Below are 18,094 nucleotides of genomic sequence, written 5' to 3' on the forward strand. Positions count from 1 at the left end.
AGCCTAGGTGGAATCTAGTGGCAACCCCTCCTAGCAGAAGGCAATAGAAAATATATGCTGTTGGGATCATAGCATTTTCTGTTAGCCCATCTGGTCTGGTATACTTTATATGGAAGCAGCTGATACGCTCCTCCACGGGGAGGTAAAATCCAAACACCTTCCCCACCTCAGTTAGGTACATATTCAACTATGCAGTAGAGGTTGGGGGGGAAGGGAGGGGGATTGGATCCTTGCTTCACCCCAGCAGGCAAGCAGCCTCTGTTTTTGTTTTTTACACCCACTATTTTCACTTTTTCTATTGACAGTAAAATATTTGGGGCAGGGACTGTAACTTCTTAGGTATTCATATGGCACCTAGCACAAGCGGGACCTGCTTCTGATGGTGGCTTCTGTTGCTGTTGCAATACAAAATAATAAAAATGGCTTAAGGGGCCCAAATCTGGGGGAAGTTCTTAAAGCCTGGATAAGACCACCTTTCCTTTGTGCAGTGTGGCCTACTGGATGAAGCACTGGACTGGGACTCAGCAGACATGGATTCTGTTTCCATCTCTTCCCCTGGCCTGCTGGGTGACCTGGACAAGTAACTTCCCTTTTCTGTGCTTCAGTTTCCCCATCTGTAAAATGAGGATAATGTTAGTGACCTACTTTTGTAGAGTGGTTTGTGATCCACTGATGAAAAGTGCTGTATCAGAGCTAGACACTAGTTAGTTAGTTGTGTGGGCCAAAAGAGAAGGCATTATATAGGCCTTTTCCCCACCAGACCACAGCCAGAGACTGCCAGATTACTGGTCTGCATCCACTGATGCTGTGGGCAATGATACAGAGTCTGCTTTAAAAGTTGTTTGTGGAAACCCAGTATGAATTGACTTTCACACTTTATTAAACTTTAACCCTTAGCTTTGAATTTCCAGGACTTTGAATATCTATTGCTTTGTAATGCCAGTATTTTAACATGTACCTTATTTACACTCTAATCATTATGAAAGTGTACAGTTTTAAAGGTACACATTTGCAACCTTAAGCCTATCGTAAAGCTTTTATAAAGGAGTCAATACATAATTCTATCTTTTTATAAAGGGTTTTTTTCCACTTTGGTCTGAGCGCTTTCTTGGTCTGTGGTTTTTGAAATATCTCTGAGCATACATGTTGTATAAGTCACTCTGTGCAGAGCTAAAAACCTTTAGTGACTAATTAATTTGGTAATGCACTAATGAACTCTATAAAGGTAGCCAAAGGCTGCCGGAGTATTCACAACTTCCTTTTTGAGGTGACTGTCTCCGAAGTAATCATAGGCACTAGATCTTGTGAAGCACTCATGAATACAAGCATTCTGAAATTTCTAGAGCAAGCTGGCTTTTTTAAATGTGTCCGGAGGAAGGCAATATTAGACCTCAAACAAAATGTAACTAACTTTCTGAAAACCTATATTGGAGAAACAGTTTGCTTGATGTACCCTCAATTTTGTCTTCTCTCGTGTAACCATAGATCAGATCGATGCAGGTCAGCCTGGGGCCATTGCAACAATTATGTCTGAAAGAGGAAGGATGGCTTTGTGCTTGTTCCTCTTGATTGGGATATGTTGACAAGCTGGGTACTGGATCCAATTCTCCCAAGTTTCATTTGTGACCTTGGGCAAGTCATTTGAGATGCAGTAGGGAACCCCTGAGAGCTTTTGAAAATCCCACCCTTCATCTGTGTGGGCCTCCATTTGCCCACCCCCTGAAATATGGGTGTAATACTATTTCCCTTTGTCCGTTTATGTAAACTCCCTTAGTCTGGGTTTGTAAAGTGCTTAACAAAATGGGACTCTCTTCTCAGTTGTGGTCTCCATGCACTACAGTAATATTATATGAACAAGATCTGTTTTTTGCCCTCTCCAGCTTCTTAAAGTCTCACAATGGAAAGCTTGCTCCACTATTAACTACAGAGAGAAGGCAGTGTCCTTACAACGAGATTTCATGGCAGCCCTCTGAGGAAGGTAAATGTTGTTTCAATGTTATGTATTGGGTAAACTGAGGCTCTCAGAGGGGAAGTGACATACCTAAGTCAAACAGTGGGTCAGTGGCAGAACTGGGAACAGAAACCATTGGTTCTGCCATCCAGGCCGGTGCTCTAACCACAAGTCCACACGCCCTCTGCCTTGGCTCACCTCCCAGAGAGGGGCGTTGTGGGCTTTATGGGTTGTAGCTACCTTAGCTCTCCCCAGGGATATCTGAGTGTTGTTACTGCCTCCAAGGCAGACCATATAACGGCTGGGGGTTTGCTCAGCCTTTCCCCCGCCGGCCTTTGACTAGGATTTAAATAATAATAATACTACCTGTAAACGCGGATGGGGTGTTCCTGTGCCTGGGGGCAAGACCCTCACCTTCTGCTGTGGGGGAAGAGACCCCAGTCCTCCTGCTCTCCCTGGGGTCCTCTGCTTCAGCTGGGGGGTAACCCCCCACCCCTTCCCTGTGCTGTCCCTGGGGCTCCCTCCCGCCTGGGTCTTTGGGGGAGCCCCCCCCCGATCCCTGCGGGCCCCCCTCCCTCACTGCTGGCGTGGAGCTCCGGCTGGGCGACCCCTCCCCATCGCTGTGCCGGGGGCTCTGGGAACCTGACCCCTCCCCGCTCGCCTGCCAGCGGCCGGGACCCTCCCCTCCCGCCCAGCCCCTCCCCTCCCCTCGCCCGCCGCCGGCCCCTCTCCCTAGACTGCACACTCCGCCCGCCCGCCTGCAGCCAGGGACGCGAGCGCTCGGCGGCGGAGCGGCAGGGGAGGGAGGGAGGGAGCGAGCCAGCCCCGGAGCCGCCGGCGTGGGCTGGGGAAGGGAGTGGAGCCGCGCGCGCCTGCCTGCCGCTGCGCCCCGGGGAGCAGCTCCGTCCCTGCCCCGCTTCCTTCCACCGGGGGCTGCCCGCTGCTGGACGAGCCGTGGGGCGGCAGGGGGGGCGCAGGAGGATACAAAGGAGCAGCCGCTGCAGGCGGGGCGGGGCGGGGGGGAGAAAGGACAGACAGAGACAGACAGACAAGGGGGCATCCTGCAAAAGGGACCTCACGCCGCCGGGGCTGCCCCACCCCCCAGATCAACAAACCCTCCAGCGAGACCCAGCTGGAGACCCCCCGCCACACCCCCGCCCCGCCCCGCCCCGCCCCGCCCCGGTGGAGGACAGCGACCTGGAGACTGACTCGGGGTGGGTGTTACTTCCCCCGCTCCAGGGGGAAATCTGTCATCCACCCCAGCCGGGGAGAGAGCCCAGGTCTTGGAAGCGATTGGGAACGCTCTTCTCACCCCCTTGGCTTTTTTTTTTTTTTTTTTTTTGGGACGAGGGAAACATCTGGACAGTGTTCGTTGTCATCTCCCTCCTAAATAGTGGAGATTTCCACCCAAAAAGGGATGAGTTGGAAATAAACCTACCAAGAGGGGGTGAAAGCTACGGGAGGAAAAGATTTTTTTTTTGGAAGTTGATCCACTCCCACCCCCCTCTCCCTTTTGTTAAGGACGCTAAAAAATTCTTATTGTGGGTTCCCAGCTTCCTAGGAAATCCTCTGGACGGTGAGGAGCTGGTTTGAAAGAATAATAATAATACGAGGATACAGCTGGGCCCTGTTTGCTTTTCCTGGTTTTTGTGTGTGAAGATGCTATCCTACAGCGTGCTGGATGCAAATGTGGTGGATGTGGAGAAAAGGAGAAACCCTTCTAAGCACTATGTGAGTACAGACAAGTTGACATACTTACCCTCTGATTCAAACGCTGAACTGCATTCATGCAGGGGTAGATCCCATTATATGACCAGGTGTGTTAGGAGTCACTTATTGCCCCATCATTCAGTGGATATTTGCAGTGTTTTCAAGAGCATATAGGTAAAGTGTTATGGGCTGGACTGGTTTCTGTGCCCCTGTAAATCTCTACAAAACACTTTTTCCATGCCAAAACCAACTGACCCAAAAACCCCCATTGTGCTGAATTAGCAAATGTTTAATTTTGTATGTTATGTTAATGTATAGATTTACAGTTCTACTGGATGGACCCTGCAAGTCTCACCATAACCGCATCTTGAGCAGAACTCCGGTGGGGAGTAACATCTTTTCCATCTGTTCCTTAGGTCATAGGAATGGAAGAGTTTGCATTTTTAATATATACAAGACAAAGGTGCCTTTTAAAAGAGCTCCTTTAAAATCATTGAAGTTTGAATATATTCAAAAATAGTTCTCCCAATTTTGTAGTTGATAGTATTCTTATTCTTATATTATAGTGTGAAACCACTTTATCTCTAGTGCTTGCTTGAGACATGTGCTAAGTTCCCTGCTCTGCCCTGTGTGACCTTAAGCAAGTCACTTAGTTTTTCTGTGCATCAGTTCCCCATCTGTACAGTGGGGGTAATAGCATTGACCTACTCAGAGTGGTGGTGTTGTGAGGCTAAATACACACAAGATTTAAAGATGCTCAGATACTGTAATGATGGGGGGCGGGAAGGGGCATATAAGTAACCAAGTGTTAGTCTACACTTAAAACTTACAGCGCTTGTGTAGAGGTCTCCCGTCAACATAATAAAATGAGCAGCTTTCCTGCCAACATAGTGCTATCCAAACAAGCGCTTATGCAGGTAAAACTTCTGTCATTCAGCGCCCCTGAGGGATAGAAGTTTTGCCCGCATAAGACTAACAAATCAGCTGTTTAATGGAGGTGACCTTCTATGAAAAGTGGAGAGAATTGTGCTTGATAAGTTCATACACTATATATAGAGGGGGTTTCTTAGTACAGGGGCTTAATGAGTGTGGCCTGTATGCCTGATAGAGGTTTCAATGTAATTTCTCCACCCCACACTCTTTCATCAATTCCAAATGGATTGCTTTGATGTTGCTTTGCTGGTTTTCTTTTTTTTAAAGTTTCCTTTTATTTTTAAGATGGACTTGCCATACTTGCCCAGCAAAGTTCCAGTTCAGCATGTAAGGGGTTCCTTAACTGCTCTATTAAAACTTGATCCAATCAAGTAAATTGTGCAGTGCTTGCTCTGCTCCAGTGGGGAGCAGAGCAGGACACGGCTGCTGTCGGTTACTGGAGTTCGCTAAGGAGGAGGTGCTGATGCATAAAATGAGCATTTTGCTCCTTGGTCCTGTAGATTTAATTAAAAAGACTTTGTGTTTTGGAAGGTAGATTTGCCAAGTTACCAAGGCAGACTCAACACTTGTTTCCTTTTAATTTCTGCTTCACCTTCTGTCTTCACACCTCACTGCTAAATGGAGAAACGTCAGATTGGGATTGCAGCAAACCCTCCCAAGATACCCGTGCTACAGTATGTCTGTCCCTGTTGTGTGGAGGTGTTGCCTAACGGTGCTGATGGCATGCAATAGAGTAGGTTCTCTTGATGCCTCTGTGCCCTCGGATTGAAACATACACCAATTAGACAAGACTTTTGAATTTTCTAGCTTTGTCCCTGTTTTGGTTACATACCCCTTTGTCACTTGCTTCTCAAAACCAGCACTCATATAACTGACTTTCATAGAAGATTTGATTTTATATTCTAGAAGATGAATCAGTCATCAAGCTTCTTTGTATTCTGTGTAGTTGTTGGTTCAGCTCAAAGACTAGGGCAGAGCCCTAGGCATAGTTAACTTTGGTGTTTTAAGCATTCTGAGCATTTGGCCTGCAGCCACATCCCCTTGGGCAATACCCTTGTCAAATCTCCCTGCAAGTAGTTAAAGGTCCTGTGTATACTTTCTAAGAGTGGAGGTGTTAACCCCGATGTGCTGTCAGGTTTCCACTTGAGCGATTGTACTCCGTCTGCGTATTCCTCCATTGCTTCATTCAGTTGGATAAAGAGTTCTTCCATTCCTGTGTAATGCTGTTGCGGCTGATTCTGTTGTATGGCTGCTGTGTCTTGCCCGAGAGGTGGCTGCAGTAACTCTGTAGAGCACTACAAACTTACAAAAGATGCTATATAAATAAAATCAGAGCTTCTTGGTCCCTAAAAAGTGACCTACAAAGGCTTCTTTTTATTATTGATGATAAACAGGATATACGTGAAAGATGTAAAAGCTGTAGCATCATTTACAATTTGAAACAAAACTGGTTCCTTATTCACCTACCTGCTAAGTATTCTGATTTTCAATCTGCTTCCGCAGCAAGAGTTGACGTTACATTTTAAAATGACTGTCTAAAATCCCTTGTCCTCTCAATTGCTTACTTATCACTTTTGACACTTTCAGGGTAATTTCCCTAGTTCTCCAGTCACCACAGAGTCTTCCAGGGCAGATTAAACCAGAATTTTTAATGTGTTTTTCTGCATACATCCATAAAACGGGAGGGGAAAAAAAAAGGGGGGGGGGGGGATACAGCTTCTCTTCCCTGCATCTCCACGCCTATTTGCAGGTTGCCTTAAGTACAGAGGTTGCTCTCATGCACCATCACCTAAATGTGCAGTATCTTTTGGGAACCCTACAGGATCCTTTTGCTTATCTGGCGTGCTTAAATTTGGAATCTCTTGCTGCTACGGGAGATGAGAGGAAATTATCGCCTCTGTCCGTTCCCAGATTTGCATCTGATCTCAGGCCAGGTCTATACCACAAAGTTTTGTGTTGGTCGAGTGTGTGTGTGTGGGGGGGAAATCACATTCCATAGCTGACATAGCTATGCTGGCAAAATAGATACAAGTGTAGATGCAGCTATGCCGACCGAAGAGTGCTTCTGTGGGCATAGCTAATGTCCTTGTGGGGGTGGTGTTTCTGTGCTGAAAGAAAAACTCTTATCTGTCGGCGTACAATGTGTATCCACTGCCAGAATAACTGTTTTGGTATAGCTCTACCGGCGAAGTCTTTGTAGGATAGACAAGGCCTCAGTAACTGCAAGTATTTTGTGGCCCCGGTGCTTCCCATATCCTCAGATTATTGGCCTCACCATTATGTCAGCTACTTTCTCCTCCACAGCTGACCAGATATATGGTGGTGATCTGCATTATGTACCTAGGCATTTATACGAGTGTCATCCCTGCGCTTGCTGAGTGCTTATGGTGAGATCCCAAGGTAATGGGCACACACTGGTATACATTTCCTCTTACAGCAGCGCTTGGTTACAGAGTATCATATAGTACAGCATGCTGGCTGAGAAAAGGTAAAATGCCTGTGACATCAGATGCTTCTCTACAACAGAAGCTGTTAACTGTGCTGCTGACTCAAGCCATCTGAGACTCACATATATTATCTATAATTCCTTGCTAGAGTAATTATTCCCTAATGTGATCTCCCTATGATTCACACTATAGATCTTGCGTGAATTCCTGTAAATAGAAGCTGTAACCACTTCACCTGCGCTGTTTGAACATGATTGTCAACCAATGCATGTGATTAATCATCTTTTCGTGTAGTAAGGGAATCAAAGATGTCCAACTCTTTAATTGCCTCTTCTGTGAAGGGAGGGTAGGAATTGGCTCAATGTCACAAGCAGGTTTGTGCAGGTCAAACTACTTGCTATAAAATGTGGGCATTAATTAAAATTTCACTAGCTACTTGACAGATCTGTTCCTCTTGTGTATTCCGTGTCCTATCTGCTTGCTTGAATGACAAAGATCCTCGCTATTCCTGTTAGCCCTATAGTGCCAACATGGGAGAGGGAGCTGGATTCTGCTCTAGCTCATGTATCAATGGAATAGTTAAGTGGGGGTTAGTCTACATTTAAAACTTACAGCGGCACAGCTGTATCGGTACAGCCGTGCTGTTGTAAGAGCACTTGTGTAGCCGCAGTATGTCACCAGGAGATAATCTCCTGCCGACATAGTGCTGTCCACACTAGTGCTTATACTGGTAAAATTTATGTCGCTCGGGGGTGTGTGTGTGTGTTTTTTTTTTTTCCCCAACACCCCTGAGCGACAAAAGTTTTGTTGGTATAAGTGCTAGTGTAGACATGGCCTAAGTTTCGGTGGCAGGATTGAATTTTCCCCTCCGTCATACCTGTGCAGCCCCGCTGAAGTCACTGTATGGCTGGTTATTCATGGGTTAAAAGGGCTTACCCCAACTTTATCAGGTTGAGTGTGCAGGGCTGGAAATTGCAAACGGATGCTTTTTTCTTTCTGAAGTGGGCAAATCTGCTCTGGAGTTAGGGGGACACTAGCAGGCAGTGGCTGAGAGCTGCTTCTCAGACAGGAATATCTTTTTAAATGTAAAAAGGTTCCCTCCTTTTAACTGAGTTAATTGTTAGCAGTGTCTTAGGCCTGGCGTAATATTTTCAAAAGTGACTTAGAAGCCTAAGTCCTGTCTACTTTCAAAGAGACTTAGGTCTTTTCTAAACAAGAAAGTTTAACTGAAGGTGTGGTTTCAACTCAATTTAGTTAATCTTGTGTGGTAGCTGTGAGGCCACGTCTACACTGCAAGCTTTGGCTGACGTGAGTTACATGGGCATAAAGCTGCCACAGTTAGTACATCACTGGTGCACCTGCATTCTTGATTCCCTGCAGCAGCACTATATGTACTCACCAAGAGGGTTTTTGCTGACGCACAGGGCGGTACATCGCTGGTCGGCATCCCAATGTGCAACTTGCCACCCTCCAGTGTGCTGTCTCTTGGAGATTTTTGACAATGCATGGTGGGGCAGAAATAAGTTGCCCGGGGTGACTGAGAGCAAGGGGTCAAGTTCTCCCCATGCAACTTTCACCATCTCATAGTGTCAGCCATAACCCATAGCTTGCGCACATTTTTAAAAATTACCACGAACCCACCGGGCCCTGCTCATTGTCCGCCATCTCTGACAGAGGCATGGAACCTGCACTGCTCTGCACTGTTGTCATGAGTGTTGCAAGCATGAGATGCACGGTCCTCTGGTATTTGCAGATCCGCAAGAAGAACTGCATCACTGGGGAACAGGACAATTTCATGGAAGACAGATTGCTGTGGACTGTAGCGAAAACCAATTCAAGGCTTTTGGTGCCATTCATGGGGCAGCTGCAGACGGTGGAGCGCCACTTCTGGCCCTGAGAAATGAGCAGTGACTGGTGGGGTCATATTGTAATTCAGGTGTGGGTCAGTGAGCAGTGGCTGCAGAACTTTTGGATACAAAAGGCCATATTCCTGGATCTGTGTATCAAGCTTGCCCCAACCCTCCAGTGAAGGGACACGAGTGAAAGCTGCACTTTCAACGGAGAAGCGAATGGCGATCGCACGGTGGAAACTTGTAAAGCCAGATTGCTACTGGTCAGTGGGAAATCCTTTTGGAATTGGAAAATCCATTGTGGGGCCATTGTCATGTAAGTGTGCAGGGCTGTTAATTGTCTCCTGCTATGAAGGACTGTGACTTTTGGGAATGTGCAGGATATAGTGAATGGATCTGCAGCAATGGGGTTCTCAAACTGAGGTGTAGCGGTAAATGGTATGCACGTCCCTAGTTTGCCACCAATCCACCTTGACCTAGAGTATATCAACAGAAAGCATTGGTTTTCCATGATTATGCAAGTGTTGGTGGATCATCGGGGACACTTCACAGACATCAATGTTGGCTGGTCAGAGAAGGTGCATGATGCTCGTATCTTCAAGAATGCAGGACTGGTCAAAAAGCTGCAAGCAGGGATATTATTTCCTGATTGGTAGATTACCATTGGTGATATTGAAATGCCAGTCGTGGATCCTGGGGGATTCAGCCTACCCCTTGCTCCGTTGGCTCATGAAGTTGTACACCAGCCTCCTTGACAGCACCAAAGAAAAATTCAACTGCAGAATGTCAGTTGAATGTGCTTTTGGTAGATTGAAGGAACGCTGGTGATATTTACTCACAAGATTGGATCTCTGAGAGGAAAATATCCCAGTGGTTATATCTGCTTGTTTCCTGCATATTACCTCTGAGGCAAAGGGGGAAAAGGTGCCACTAGGAGGGCAAAGAGGGGCGTGGCTGTCTTCTGAATTTGAGCAGCCAAATACCCAGGCTGTTAGAAGAGCTCAATGTGGAACTATGTGACTGAGCGGGTGCCATCAGTACATCATTATAATGGGAAATACATTTACACACCTACCCGAAGTTCCTTCCTCTGCATTGGGCTTGCCTGTGCTCAACTGTCGGGACTGACTGGACTGCAGTGGAGTCTCAAACAGATTCTGACTCACAACATTGCTGGATCCCCCAGTTGCATGTCCCCCATCCTCCTCCTTCTCATCATCCTTGCTAGTTATGGCAGGAGTCTCTGTCTTGGGCTCCTTGGAGGGATCTACAGTGCTCTGTGGGATGGTGGTGGGGTCTCCACCAAGTATGGCATGCAGCTCTTCGTAAAAGTGGCAGGTCTGTGGCTTGGCACCGGATGGACTCTTTGCCCCCATGGCCATCTGTCTGCCTGCTGCAGTTCCTTTCCTTTCACGCAGCACTGCTGCTCATCCCTGTCGTACCCCTTCTCCTGCATCCCCACCGTGCAATCTGCTCATAAATATCCACATTTCTAGATCTGGTCTGTAGCTGTGCCTGCACAGCCTCTTCTCCTTACACCTCCTGGAGATCCAATATGTCCTGTCTACTCCAGATTGGAGAGCATCTGGGGGGGTGGTTCTCAACCTATTTACCATACTACCTGTATACTACCTGTATGGCCCTGAGGATGTCAAATGGGCCACAGCTGTGTACTGATTGGGCTGCAAGTGGCCTGTGGGCCGCAGATTGAGAACCTCTGGTCTGGAGTGTGTAGCTGGCATGTTCGGCTGGGCAATTGCACACAGCAATGGAGATCTGCTAGATGCACTCACCAAGCTGGGCAATCAGAAAAAGGCATTTAAAAAATTCACAGGTCTTTAAAGGATTGGTTGAGGGGAGGGATGCTTCTGGTCACCATGACCCTGGGCAGTGGAGCACACAATTGTGACCAGAGCAGTCAGTGTGGGCATTGTGGGACAGCTGCTGGAGGACCAGTAGGGTTGACATAGGTAATGCAGTGTCTACGCTCACCCTGCATCGAGCTCAGTACAGGGACCATGGCTCGTGCTGTTCATGGAGGTGATTCTACTGCTTCGCTGTAATGGGGCACTAACATCAGTGGGAGACAAATTCAAGTGTAGACACATGCATGACTAGATCGACACAAGGCAGCGTATCTTTATTGTGTAGACCAGCCTTTATTTTGATTTAAGCCAAGAACTGACTTAAACCAAAATAAGTGTGTCTGTACAAGGTTTTGCACCAATTTAAGTACATTGGCCGCTTAAAAATGTAAGTTAAATGGGAGCATCTTTTACATGTAAAAAAGGCCTTGGACTGATAAGTCACAGAGGCACTGTTGAAAATGTTACCCAAAGCTTAACGTTCTGTAAGCTGCCCTCAGCAGCCCAACTCCTGCGCCTGCATGGAACCTCACTGACTTCAAAGGAACTGTGCAAGGGTCCATGTGTGTGAAGCATCTTGCAGAATGGGGGCTATAATCACCATCACGGCATCACTGCGTATGTATGATGTGCCTCTTACAGTTGGGAAAACTGAAGAGAAAAGGGCTAACTGACTTGCCCAAGGTCAGTGACTCAGTGGTGGCACTGGCCAAAGAACTCAAATCTGCTGTCTCCCAGTCCCTTACTTTGGAAGACAGTCTGGCTCCTGATTAAAGCATCTAGTAATAGATTAAAATACTTAACCAGAAAAGAGACGAGCCCTTGGATGATGTCATTGTCTTCCTAAAAGCCATTTCATAAAGATTAAACAGGAAAAAGGATTCAATGTGACTCTACCTGTGGCAGGAAGTGACATATCAGCTATCTCATTTACTCATTGGGGAGGAAACAGCTGGACTTTTTACTGTAGATTTTTTTTATCTGCCTTTTTTATGTCACTTCCTCTGAGTCAGTGCCTGCTAGTACACTAGAGAACAGTTCTCAGGGATGATAGAGAAGAGCAGGAGTGCTGAAAGGCACTTAACAGCTTTGTAGGGTGTTGGTACTGTATAGTCAAGTGGTGCCATGTTGTAAATGAAACTGACTCCTGTTTGCCTTGGGCGTGCAGTGTGATAGTTTATGAAGCATACAGAGTACTGCACCGTAACCTAATACTGGCTTTTATAAAACATTTTTTTAAACAAAGCAGAGTCTAGACTACTTGATAGCATCCCTCGTTTAACACTCGCAGTTGAATTTGGCTAGTATATATGCCCATTTCATAAATGCGTAGAGCTTTAAAGAGTTGGGGGGAGTTGGTGCTTCAGATCTCTGTGACTCCCTGAGCAGTGGAGTTCACAATTGCAACCAGAGCGGGCACTGTCGGGCATTGTGGGACATTTGCTTGAGGACAATTAGGGTCAACATAGGTAATGCAGCGCCTACACTAGCCCTGCGTAGACCTCAGTACGTCTGTCGACCAATTTACTAATAGTTATTATAGACTTGTCTCTTCTGTTCATCACAGGAGAAATACGTTTTGTAGATTGTATTCAGAGACTGCTTCTTGGAGCAGCTAGTACTGGAAGCAACAAGGGCAGAGGCAACTCCTGATTTAATCCTAAGTGCCATGCAGGATCTGGTCCAAGAGGTGAATATAGCTGAACTGCTCAGTAATTGCAGAGGGGGCAATACCAACCTGCACAACCCCACCGTAGCATTTAACTTTAGCAAGGGGAACAAAATAAAAATTAGGAATCTACTTAAATGGAAGTGAAAAGGAACAGTCACAAGAGTGAAATGCCTGCAAACTGCATGGGATCTATTTAACACCACACAATAGAGATTCAAATTAAAGGTATACTCCAAATTAAAGAGGAAAAAAAAAATAGTGAGGACCAAAAAAATGCCACCATGGCTAAACAATGAAGTAAAAGAGGCAGAAAGGCATCATTTAAAAAATTGTAAGTCAAATCCTACTGAGGAAAATAGAAAGTCAGGGCAAGTCATGTGTAAAAGCGTAAGTAGGCAAGCCAGAAAATTTGAAGAGCAAATAGCAAAAGACACACAAACTAACTGCAAAAAAATTTGAAAGTAGATCCTTAGCTGGTGGAAATGGTCATAACTGTGGTGAAATTGATGGAGTTATGACAATTTACACATTGAGGGACTGCCCCCAGGAGTGGAACCTGGTTTGGTCCTATCCACATAGCTGATACCAAACAGTGGTGTTATGTAGCTTCCCTACTGTGCTACATGTTGCTCTTTAGATAGACATGAACACTGATAGCTCTTATAGTCCATAAATGTGAGTGTCCTGTGCACATTGTAGCTGAAACCAAACTAGCAATTGCTATGTTTAAACATGTTGCTGGCACTATTTCCCTGACCAGTGTGGAAGGGTTTTGGTTGTCATCTGAACCAGTGTTCCTCAACCTTTTTGATACCGGGGTGTGGCTTGTTAACATCTTAAACTACGTCAGGGAGATCTCAGAGACCGGTTGGGAGACACTGCTCTAAACCATGCTAACTAAATTGTTCAGTACCTTAGGCTTCCTGCCCCTACAGGGAAATCTGTAACATGATTTTATAGCATAGATGTTAATCCAGTTTAAGGAAAAAAATCCCTGTCTACACAGGTTAGGAGAAACATGCCAAACCTTTGCTAACTACAGTTGTATTTAAATATGGGTTTCCACGCAAGAGTGGACAGATCCAATGGGGCCCTGTGTACTACAGAAGTCAACCCCTGCTGTCCCTATATGATAGAAACATGGTGGCTGAACCAGTCTAAATCCCTGGATTGCGTAGCTCTTACAGATATTTATGTATGAATTTAATACACCACCTGGGAACGTCTGAACTAACTTCCAACATGTTATAGATGAGGTGTTGTCTAGTGGTTAGAGCAGTTATCTTTCTTTCTCGACTGACATCGTGACCTTGGGCATGTCATTTAACCTCTCTGGGCCTCAGGGTCCCCAAAATGGAGATAAGCTTTACTCTCCTTGTAAAGTGTCATACAACAGGCACCAGCTAAATACTAAGTCTTAATACAGGCTTTGAAACCCTCTGTTTGAGTCATGTTTTTCTATCCGCGGCCCCACACAACCAGTGCTGGGGGCTGCAGAAGAGCAAAAAAGTGCGATTAACCAACACTGGGGAGCAGTTCACTGCTTTCTGTCAGAGCTCAGTAATTGATGTTCAATAATCACTATAATAAAACGGATGCTTTTATAGGAGGAGCACTCCTTTCCAAATAACCATTTAGCCAGCATGTTAAACAACACTATTGTAAGCCAGGAGCGTGTTTCCGATGAGATGGCTCACTCCCTCCTTCGGAACACCACTGTCTGGGGTAAAGGTCTCTTTGTAGAGCAGATCACCTTGAAATTATACCCACTTAGCGAGCAAACCTCTGTTCTCTGATTAAACAAGTCAAGATGTAACAGCTTGTGTCTAATTTATGGGTGCTTGCATATTTAGGCCTAGTGCCCTAGCTAATGGTAAAACCTCCCACCAAGCATTTCTAAACGCTCTCTGATTCTTTGCAGTCTTGAATGTCTGAATGGCCAACCATACTCCTGGTCTTTTTCTGTGGAAAGGATTCTTTCCAGTTTCTTCCTCAGTGTGCTGAGTGCTTTTCTTCTGTTGCTCAAGCTGTTTGAGTTTTTTTTTTCCGTTCTGTTTTTGTTTTTTAAAAAACAAGGTAACCTAATTGTGATGTTTTAGCTGGGTGCAGGATCACTCCTTTTGTGAGAACCCTGAGAGTCTTGATTTTCACATGTGCTTAACTCCTGCAGGTTCCATTGACTTCGAGCAGGTTTATGGATACTCAGCTCCTTTGAAAATAGGGCCCTTAATATTCCTCCCATCCTGCATGCCCTGTCTGCTTTATACCCCCTGCTTTGAAATGCCACATAGCTCCTTCCTTTTGATCCAGGTTGGTGACATGTTCTGTCTGCCGTCCGCCAGTTGTTGGTGCTAAGTGAAACAAGCTGAGGGTCTCAGTCCAATTTCTACTGGAGCAGATGCTGTTATTCTGAGTTCTAGGGTGAGATGGGAATGTCTCCACAGCCACTACTAGTGCTGTAGCACTTTGTGGATAAAGAGTCCTGCAGTTACTCTGGGCTATCAATCCAGCAACTTTCCCCAGTATTAAAATCACTTGGAATTGATAAACAAACAAGGACTTGCTAAGTATTTTCCTGGAGGGAAGCCACAGGAAGATCAGATCAGGTTAAGTGCATCTTCCCTCCTCCCCTTCCCTTTTACTGAGCATGTCACAGGAAGAGGCTGCACTGCACCAGAGTTCAACCTTTTCCTGAAAGGATTGAAATGAACTTTCGATCTAACTCCTGAGAGCAGGAAAGAGGAAACCCAGAAGCTGTGGAAGGAAACTCTTCCGCAAGTGTGCGGGCAGATCTGTGAAACACTGCAGACCAAGAGAGGCCCAGTCCAGATCCCTGAGCCAGCCTCATTTCTAATATATTTAAAAAAAAAAAAAAAAAGTGGGTGGCTGAGGTAGGGAGCATTAAAAACGACTGATAATACATGCAGAAGCAACTCAATTTACAGCAATAATACCTACATATTCCTTCTCATTTTCAAAGTGCCAGACGCATTGCTGATTTCCCCCAGCTCCCTTGGGTAAGTAGTTGGGGTCAATCTCATTTTACAAATGAGCAAATTGAGGCAGGAGTGGGTGTTAGGAATTTTCCTGTGATTACACAGTAGGCAGAGCTGGGATTAGAACTCAGGAATTCCTAGGCCCATGATCAATCCACCTGACCACTTTGTTCTATCATTTATGAAGCCTTAGAGCCTGATTTTGAGAGGTGTGGGGCATCTGCAAAGCTCTCTGACTTCAGTGTCAGTCAGTCTGTACTTTATATTCTGGTTAAAACACATTCCCAACTCATGGCATCTTTGAATAAAACTCTGTCTGTGACTAAGGTATTGTACCACCGGTAGTTCATATGAAGGCTCAGCAGGCTGATGGGTTTTGATCAGGAATGTCGACTTTCTTTCAATTTCTTTGTATGTGTCTGATTAAAATAAACTGGACCCTTTAATAATGATACCTAGCTCTTATATAGTATTCTTCATCAGTAGATCACCAAGTGCTTTATAAAGGAGGTTGGTATTATCCCCGTTTTACAGATGGGGAAACTGAGGCACCGAGCAGTGACGTGGCTTTCGGAAGGTCACTCAGCAGACCAGTGGCGGAGCCAGGAATAGAACATAGGTCTCTTTGAGTTCTAGTTTTTACTCTTTAAAATGGTGTGGCAGACACACAATAGCTATTTCTCCATAATGCTAGAAGAAAAAAGTCATAGTATGAGGACAAGACATAATATTTTTTACTTTAAGACAGGTTATTTTACTGCAAAGGAAATCTTGCTATTTCCACAGCAGTTTGAGCTACTCAACCTCCAAATTCTCCTCATTTCAGATGTGTAAGGTGATCGTCAAACCATCATTGCAATATAGAAAATACTTTGTTTAATTTTTCTTTAGATTCTGCCTACGTTGCAGTACAATCATGGTACACCCTGGCAAAGTTTTGGATAGTTGACGTTACACTCATTTCTGAGATGTGTAAAGGGGACTTTAATTTCAGAACTTTATAGCCGTGATTTGTGAAGATGTGTATTAATATTCCACTCTTCACCATGTACGCTAAATTTAGAGTAAACCTAATGCTGGATAAAAACCACTGGAGAGTGGAGTTCTCTCCATACCCATCTCCATCCTATCCTGTGCATATGTCTCTATCTCTGAGAAACCACCCCTAAGAAGGAGAATTGATTATTTGTATTGCAGCTGTAATTTGCTAGTACTGAAGCTGCTTTAACTACAGATTGGACTGGAAGCTCCATTACATTGCACGGACTCTGCTATAGACAGCTCCACGTCAGCAATTGTAGTGAGCTGTGCTTTAGACAGATACAAAGAGAGACTGTCTGCCCCAAACTGCTGATAACATAGTCCTCCAGTGTACAAACCAAGGGTGGGAATGAGATGTTACCCATTCAGTCCTTGACTGAGGTTGCTAACCAAGCAGCCAGTTAGTGTCAGCTACAGCTGTGTTAGTGGGTTTTCACCTGGCCTCTAGGAACTGGATGGAGACCCACCAGCTCCGTTCATACAAGATACCAGCCAGCCATGAGACAGCAATGACTGTTGGTTGCTGTTGACAGGGAGCCATTTAGAACAGGTAAAAAAAATAAGCTTTGTATTCCACCCCCAACCCCTCGCCTATCCGGTCTCTCTCTTCACTACATGTGTATTTCTAAGTAAACAGGAACTGCAGCAGAATTATGCCAGATCCCTATTATTTAAAGGAAAAACATTGTCTTAAAAGCACAAGTGGGTAGCAAAGGGTTAAACAACGGGTTAACGGTGATTAATCGCTGTCCTGCCAGTGAACGCAGAGGTGACCACGATGACATGGGAATGTACTCAAGCTGACGTCCTCATGAGTCTCTCAGTGACATCACACTCTTGAATGGTTTCCAGGAGAGCCTGGCCCTGCCAGTGACAATAGTCCTTAATTCGTTGGCCTGTCAGAAAGCTGTTAAGTCGCTTTTTTCACAACTGCATTTCCAACCCCTTGGATTTCCTACCAGTAAATGTAGCAGCCTGTCGTCATTTTACCAGAAGCCAGACTCTGAAGCCAAGTCAGCAGCGCTGGAGTCAGTGAATGCCCATTCGTTGTGGGCTGTTATCTGAATTCCCAGGCTTTTTCTTCTCCATGTTGTCTGTGTCTTGTGCAAAGTGCTGGTCAAAAGCCCAGTGAAGCCTCATGGCTCATGGGAAAACTTTAAAGAAGTTCTAGAAACTGCGGCCAACATTTTCACTGCCTAAATATAGATTCTGGAATCCCTATTTACGCACCTAGGCAAATGTGCTCTGATTCTGAGAGCTGCAGCTCCCATTGATTTCAGTGGAATTTGTGGGTGCTCAACATTTCTAAACTCGGGTTATTCAGGTGCCTAATTCTAGGCACCCGGATTTGAAAATTTTGGTGTGTGCTACTAAATTGTTGCTATTAGAGATTTGCTATTTAAATAATAAGACAGAGAGAGAGCTAGGCCTGAACTGAAACCTTAGAGTAGAAAATGCCCGAGTTTTGGGGGAGTTTAGATCTATATCCAAACATTGCACCGGCCCTCCAGTTCTATAATGTAGCAAAACAAAGCCTCAGATCCAAACGTTTTTTTGGTGGGAGGATGAGATTCATAGCCCAACTTTGCAGCCCATGTACATGTCTAATAAAAAACACCAAGCCAATTC

General features: G+C 45.4%; 1 protein-coding gene across 4 annotated transcripts in view; it reads left to right on the forward strand.

Annotated features, from left to right (window-relative positions):
• Positions 1-1,880: 1,880 nt before the first annotated feature.
• Positions 1,881-18,094, forward strand: part of SH3PXD2A (SH3 and PX domains 2A) — a 340,171-nt gene continuing 323,957 nt past the window's right edge. For 2 of the 4 annotated variants that reach the window (XM_067537042.1, XM_067537045.1), the window contains exon 1: positions 3,340-3,682. In XM_067537042.1, the coding sequence (XP_067393143.1) occupies positions 3,611-3,682 (72 nt within the window). In that variant the 5' untranslated portion in view covers positions 3,340-3,610. Of the gene's footprint in view, positions 1,979-3,138; positions 3,166-3,339; positions 3,683-18,094 lie in introns of those variants that run through there. The other 2 variants (XM_067537043.1, XM_067537044.1) reach the window with 2 other exon arrangements.

Source organism: Emydura macquarii, unplaced genomic scaffold (assembly GCF_026122565.2).
Source record: "Emydura macquarii macquarii isolate MOO-44397 ecotype Brisbane River unplaced genomic scaffold, CSIRO-AGI_Emac_v2 contig_3692, whole genome shotgun sequence".
Taxonomy (NCBI): domain Eukaryota; kingdom Metazoa; phylum Chordata; order Testudines; family Chelidae; genus Emydura; species Emydura macquarii.